Below are 6,940 nucleotides of genomic sequence, written 5' to 3'. Positions count from 1 at the left end.
TCTGTATTAAGTACAATATTAAAAAAGGAAAATTTTCAACAAAAAGGTCTTTTAAATATATTTCTATTTATTGCAGAGAAATGTAAAAAACATATTTAGACAGCCAAAAACAGAGATTGAATTCCTACTAATATCAATGCGCAGAAATAGATTATAGTATTGATTATTCAATTTTGATAAATAGAAAATATTGATATAATAAATAAAATTAAAACAGTTTAAAATAAAGTATTTTAAATTCAACTTGTTTTAAATTTACCTGCATTTTAATTCTTCTTTTTTTCTTACTATTTGTGATGTGAATATAGAACTCCTTCTAGCACCCTCTAATAGGCTCATCCATTGTTAACAAACAATCAAAACAACAAAAAATAATGCTTGATTGAAGAAATACCACGATGATAAAAAACCAAACAAAAATATGGGCGTGATTGGAGAAGGTTGCTTTCTTTTGTGTTGCATGCTTTTATTTTGAAGGCAGCAGCGCGCATGTCAGCTTGCCGGCTGTTGGAGGTGATTCATCCCGGTGACTGTCGTCCGCAGGAGTGGCCTGCGTCCTCAGCCTTTAAGTCAGAGTGAAAAGTTGAAAACTCGTTTCTCTGCTTTTCTCTGATCTCATTTACAGACGCAGCGAGAGGCGCTGTCACAAGGAGCAAAGCTTTATTTATTTTATTTCCTTTTAGAGGACTCTTTCGATCAACCCAATTCCTGCTGTTTATCCCGGGAGAAGAGCAGCAACATGCCGAAAGCGGTAAGTCACTCTGCTGTTTGAGGAATTCCTGCTTTAGGAGGAGAAAAGTTGCGGAGAGCGCACAGGTGGCGTTCGTAAAGCCGGCGCGCGTAGCCGCTTTGAGGTCACCCTAATTGAGACGTCATTCCATTTTTACGCACAAAAACCTCATAAATCTGTTAAAGGAGATGCTGGTGTCAGACTGATGCTGCCTCACTGAGGGTTTTTCTTTTAGATTGAGGAGGGAGGCGGTAACTGTTGTTTCCCTTTGGTAACTTAATGTTCTCAGGAATTCATATGAATATTATTGAAATATGTATTAAAAAAAAGGAAATTTGGGGGGGTCAAAGTTGAATCCCATTCATCCAACTTCAGCCTGGGGGAGCATCACTTTCCCCTAATATCTCCAGAAAGGATTTGTTTGATATGACGTTACAAAGGAGGCCAGTTGTTATCAGTCATCCTCTGTGGTGCACATCACAACCAAGTGTGTTGTTTTTAAATGGGAGGATGCACCGGTTTAACTGCAATGTCCTTTTTCCCTTTTTGTTGCTGTATAAAATCGTGTCATAAATATATGCATATATGTTTGTTTGAGGAGGCTGTGCCTTCAGCTCCTCCTGACTCACAGTTTGCCCCACCCCGGCCATTGCATTCTGAACAGTCACACATGTCTTTCCCTCAGCTCCCTGCCTGGAAATTTCTGGTTCCGTGCTCACATTTAAGTGTCAGATGGAAAATATGATGGGGATTTCTTTGGACGTGACTTGAACTGACCCTCGTTTATTAATTTAATATACAGTCTGGGCCTGCACATTACAGGTGGACTTAAATATTACAGTTGCAATGAAAAAATAGCAGAAGTGCTTCACGCTGGTCCATGTGGTGATCATCACAGCGGCGGTCAGGACCATAAAGGCTGCCGTTGCTGTGTTTAGAGAGGCATTGGGGTTGTCAGGAGCCTTGCTGTGGAAATGACACCATCCTCATCTGATGGCAAAACAACATTGTTAGGCATGAAAGAAACACTGGGTGTTTATAAGGACAAAGGAGCTGTGACATGCATTTTTTATTTATATAATTTTTAGATTAGATCTGTTATGTTTTTCTGTCAGGAAAAATGAATCTTTTTAATACTGTTTCACTGTTGTGGTAGTCTTTAGTAAAATCTGAAATTACATAAAGTTCGAGATGTTTTAAAGCCAAACACATACAGGTTTTAGTTGGATTTACAAAAAAATTAGTTTTGATATAGATTCTAATTCCATTAGTCAAGTTAAGTTGGAGGCTAAAATGTTTAACATTTAGTTATAAAACCAACAGTAACTGTAACTAGAGATGCTAAATAAAAGGTGCCTGCAGAACCACCATGAAAGGTTTGTGTGTGGTACCCTCTTCAGTACGACTCAGCCACATTCCACGTCCTTTTGTCCTCTTCTTCAACAGCTGCCCTTATCTAGCATGCAGACATATTTCAAACAAAGGTCAGCCTCTATTCTTGGCCATTCTTCACTCCTATATTGTGTTTGAGTCAGTTTTGATCTGAACACAATATAAGAGTTAATGTTGGTTTTGCAAACTAAAAAATGAAAACTAACAGTATTTTGCTATTACAGCTCCGATGTTTGGTTTGTATTTGTGTGTGTCTATTGTAAAGCTTGTCTATTTATAACATTATGCCTCATATTGGATTGATTTGAATGACATAACACTGTTAGGATCTCTGTGCTGTGTCTCGGCTCATGACAAAAACCACACAAGGTGTGGTCAACATCAGCATGGGCGTTTTCTTTTTCGGTGCGATTCTATTAATGGTACTTCTCTTTTTAATATGTGATGACTGGGTCAAATGAGCCCCCCCTAGAGATGATTACAAAATCATCACATGCCTCTGAACCCTGTGTGTTCAAATTTTACATCCGTAGAACTTGCATACAGCAGCTTCTTTGTTTTTATGACCTTCTTGCGCTCTAGTGACTTTACTGGGATATCCATGGCGACTCCCATTGTTACTGGTTCTTGTAAAGCATTTGAGCTATGCAGAGGGCAGAATGCTGGATGGTTATCAATGAAAAACGCAAAGGTGTAGCGCAGCTTATCCAGACTTCATAATGAACCAAAATCAGCATAATCATTAAAAGATGATTGACTTCCAGATAGTCATCTTTTATTGATTATTCTGTTTTAGCCATTAAAAAAAAAACTGTCATTTTCTATGACATTTTCTGCAGAGCAGCAGTTGCTCATTAGAAATCTGCCTCAGAGTTGTGTGCGGAACTGCTAGCGTCGAGTAAGCCTACCCCACTTCCCATCACCAATCTGTTTAAACGCTTGCACCGCATGGCTCTATACTGTCAGAATTATTAGATTTATGATGGATGAAAACTATCAGCCATTAAGGCTAAAACTGTCGTTTTCAGTCATTATAACTTTTCATATATATAGTCATAGGGTTTGTCAGTTTAGGATAGGGGTGTTCAAACGTTTTGCAAAGAGGGCCAGACTTGGTAAGGTGGAAATGTCAACCATTCGGCTTGACGTTCTATTAACTAATGACATTAAATTTAGTTTTCACAGCGTTCAACCTAGCATTTCACCGTTAACCACAGTCAAGAAATACACACAGAGCTTTTATAAAATGCTGTGGGCTGCATAATATTATAAAGAATGTTTAATGTTGGAGGAAAAAAGACATTAAAATACAAAAAGACTTGAATTCTTTGACGTCTTTAAAGAATTTGAGAACCAACTAAAAAAATTGAGCAAAATTTGCAATTTTGTTTAAAGAAAAAAGAGAAGTGCACCTCCTTCAGTGTATTTGGAAAATTGTTGCTTGATTGTAAAAATAAAAAATGAGGAAGTTTAATTTTCTAATTTGGTGACCAAATTTATTGTAAAAATCCTAAAAAGATTTCTTGAAAAGAAGTTAAAATTGTGGTTTAGATGGGAAAGCTCCAATCAGATCCATCTTACAGCAGTTGTTCACTTTCATGTTTAGATTTTCATAGACAATATGCCCAGATATTCCCAGCTTCTGTTATCAATGCTCTTCTCAGATCTGCTTCATGCTTTTATTTTAGTGTTGGGCAGGTATTTAGACGCTTCATGGAAACTCCTGTTTTTTCCTGTGACCAAAGCTACTCATAGTGGAACTTTGAGTCCAGTGGGTTTCCTTCCTTGTGGTTCACAATCACTTCGATGTAGATCAGATGTCAATCACACCGTGGATTCTGTGTGCCTTCCTTTGAGCTGCACATTTGCATAGTCCTTTCTCAGCATTAAGAACAGTTTTATGTCAAGTCTGCATCTGTTGCAATGTGATTTGGTAAAAAAAGAATTGATGAAAGAAAAAGTTTTTTTTTAAATCTGGCTTCATAGGATGCAGACGATGGAAAAGAGCTGTCAACGCTCTGCAGCTGAAAGAGTAGCTTGTTTAGTGTAAAAAGTAAAAGCCCTTCCTCTTCTTCCTCCTCCTCCTCCCTTTTGACAGATTTACTCCAAGCTGTTTACTTGGTTGGGTGACTGCATAAGTTGAAATCTGGCACACATTTGCACATTTAAAAGAAAATCAAATAATAAAGTAGATCTGATTTTTAATCATAGAGTTTTTAACATTTGTTGGGTTTAGCTGTTATTTATTAAAAAAGAAAAGTCAAACTCATCCACTGTATGACCAGTGGATGAGTTTTTTTTTCCACCCAATGCAACGGTTGAATTGCTGTCTCTGCTGGATTTACCTCTGCCAGTTAGTTACTCAGCTGTTTTGGCTTCATGGGAAACGGTGTTGCACGGCCTGAGTCACCAGATCCAGACGCCCGGTTTTCATTGAGCGCCATTGAATTTATTCACCGCCGAGGCTTGGCTCACAAAGGAGTGGAGATGGAAGATGTAACTGGAGGCTTCTGTTTGCGGGGTTTCTCTCGTCACTCTGTGTCCGCTGGCCGCTTTGTATCATTTTCACTCTGCATTAATTAGCCCAGTCAGTTCTCGGAGGATCTAAGCGTGTCGGTTGGAAGCCTCCGCAGATGCCAGAGGCGGCTAACATCCTCTCCACAAAAAAGCATAGAGATGAGGATTACCTAAAAGCAGTTTGTGCTTTGGTTCATGGCCTTTTAGTTCAATATAAATGGTGTTTACTGATAATTATTTAACCTGGCAGCTGTGATATCTGCTTAGCATGAAATCACCTGAAATAACCTAATATTTACCATTAAAAGTTTGGGCTATTTTTGTGACTAAAACAGTGTCATCTATAATGAAAGAGATTTTTCTTTTACTAAAATCTGTTTTTTTTTATGCTTTTAGCAAAACATTGAAGCCTCCATGCAGATCTGAGTTTTCCTCAATGAGCGTGCCTGTCTGTAGAAAGCAGAGCCTCGTCTGTTTACTCTGCAAATACTGCCCCCACCAAACCAGCATATGCACCCCCCCCCCCCCTCATCCAAGCAATGAGTTCTGTTCTTCTCTGTATTTGCTTTCACCTGGAAGAAACACTGTCTTTCTGTGAAAAGTGTACTGACTTCCAACACTATGCGTTCTTTTCTTTTATGTGTAGGTCAACGTTCGCGTCACCACCATGGACGCTGAGCTGGAGTTTGCCATCCAGCCTAGCACCACCGGCAAGCAGCTGTTTGAGCAGGTAAGAGTTTGTGCAATCTTTTTTAACTTATCACAACGCATTTGCCAATACACATATATAAAAAAAAAAAACTGTGATTAAAGACCATCGAAAGTGTTCTGATGACGTCTAAAGATGGTCGGGTCCTTAGAGATCTTGTGCATTTCTAATGGTTTGTGCATATTTATATCAAAAGCGCTATACAAGTAGACATCATATTTAGGAGTTCATAAAACAAACATGAAGTAGTCACATCAAAAGTTTCTTACTGGGCTGGAAATCACTGCTGGAAAACGGAATCCCTTCATTTTTAACCCAAAAGTTCACAATTCAATTCGTTATTCAACATGATTTAAGTAAACATGAAAAGTTTGTTTTTTTCTAATTTAAATCCAAAGCGAATATTTTTGGTTTAACAATTTAAACTAAGCATAGACAGAACTTTTAAAATATCATTGAGTAGTTGCATTGAACAACCACTCCGATTATCTTTTGATCTATTTTCAAAGTGTTCCCAGCGATCTTTCAACTATGACTTTGCCCTTTTTAGACAAAATCAAAAACTTGTGTCGTTTTCTAGGACATAGTTTCTGCAGAGCGACAGAATTTACTTCAGAGTTGTTGACCGGACTGTTGGCGTGGAGTAAGCCCGCCCCCACTTCCTGTCACCCACCTGTGACGTTTTTCCGCTAGCTTATGGCCCTTCACACCCCCAACCTAACAGTACCGGTGCAACAAAAATGGCAAGAAATATTATCCGTACAGTTTTGAGCCAGATTCCAGCTCAGACGAGGAAAACAAAGACATACATAGATCTATTCGTCTGCAGGTAGATGCATCAGAATGGAACGGGGCAGGCAGCTTGTGGCCCACATAGCATATTACATCACACCTACCTCTTTAAACTGCATATTCTCGTCTGCTCCTGATTCAGAATGATTTGAATAAAGAAATACTTAAAACTGCAATTTTTCTTAGCTTAATTTTCTTTACCATATTTCTTCTATCATGATAAATAACACAATTTTCATCGTTGTGGGGCCTTAGGGAAGCAGTTTCTTCCTGAAAAAGCAACAATCTCATACTCTGGGCTTCCGTGTGACACTTGTGCTGCTGTGACCCAGTAAAACTGTAGCCTATAAGCATCAATTATTTTGGCAAATTAATTACATTTTTATTCATCCATTTTCTGCATTGCATTTATTCAATTCTAACAATCTACTGGAAAGATTTCTGTCATTAAGCTGCACAAACAGACCTTCATCCACACATACAGTTCCAAAGGGCTTTCAGAAGTGTATGTGGGAGTAAGCAGTGGTGCCCAGAGAAAACCCAAACATAGAGAACAGGGCTCGACATAGCCATTTGTCCGCTGGCCCGGTCCTGTTTTTCGAGCAGTGCGGACCACAAGACTTTACTTTTCACTTGCCCGCTCGGGCCACTAAAATATCTAACGGTTTATATATTCTTCACCTTTTTCAATAAAGTAAATTTTGCGAAAACGTGTAGATTTACCTCGTCTTCATAATTTAGTTTTTCTGCTAGTCCTGTGTTCAGACTTCAAGGGTTTCTATGGGAAACCTTTGATCACT

General features: G+C 38.6%; 1 protein-coding gene across 1 annotated transcript in view; it reads left to right on the top strand.

Annotated features, from left to right (window-relative positions):
• The first annotated feature begins 510 nt into the window (after window positions 1–510).
• The window catches only part of LOC101155563 (ezrin), a 28,280-nt gene continuing 21,850 nt past the window's right edge, over window positions 511–6,940 (top strand). The window contains exons 1-2 of the mRNA XM_023953026.1: window positions 511–751; window positions 5,286–5,369. Of these exons, the coding sequence (XP_023808794.1) occupies window positions 740–751; window positions 5,286–5,369 (96 nt within the window). The 5' untranslated portion in view covers window positions 511–739. The remainder of the gene's footprint in view (window positions 752–5,285; window positions 5,370–6,940) is intronic.

Source organism: Oryzias latipes, chromosome 24 (assembly GCF_002234675.1).
Source record: "Oryzias latipes chromosome 24, ASM223467v1".
Taxonomy (NCBI): Eukaryota; Metazoa; Chordata; class Actinopteri; order Beloniformes; family Adrianichthyidae; genus Oryzias; species Oryzias latipes.
The sequence above is the reverse complement of the archived record's forward strand: the minus strand, read 5'-3'. Positions and strand labels throughout refer to the sequence as shown.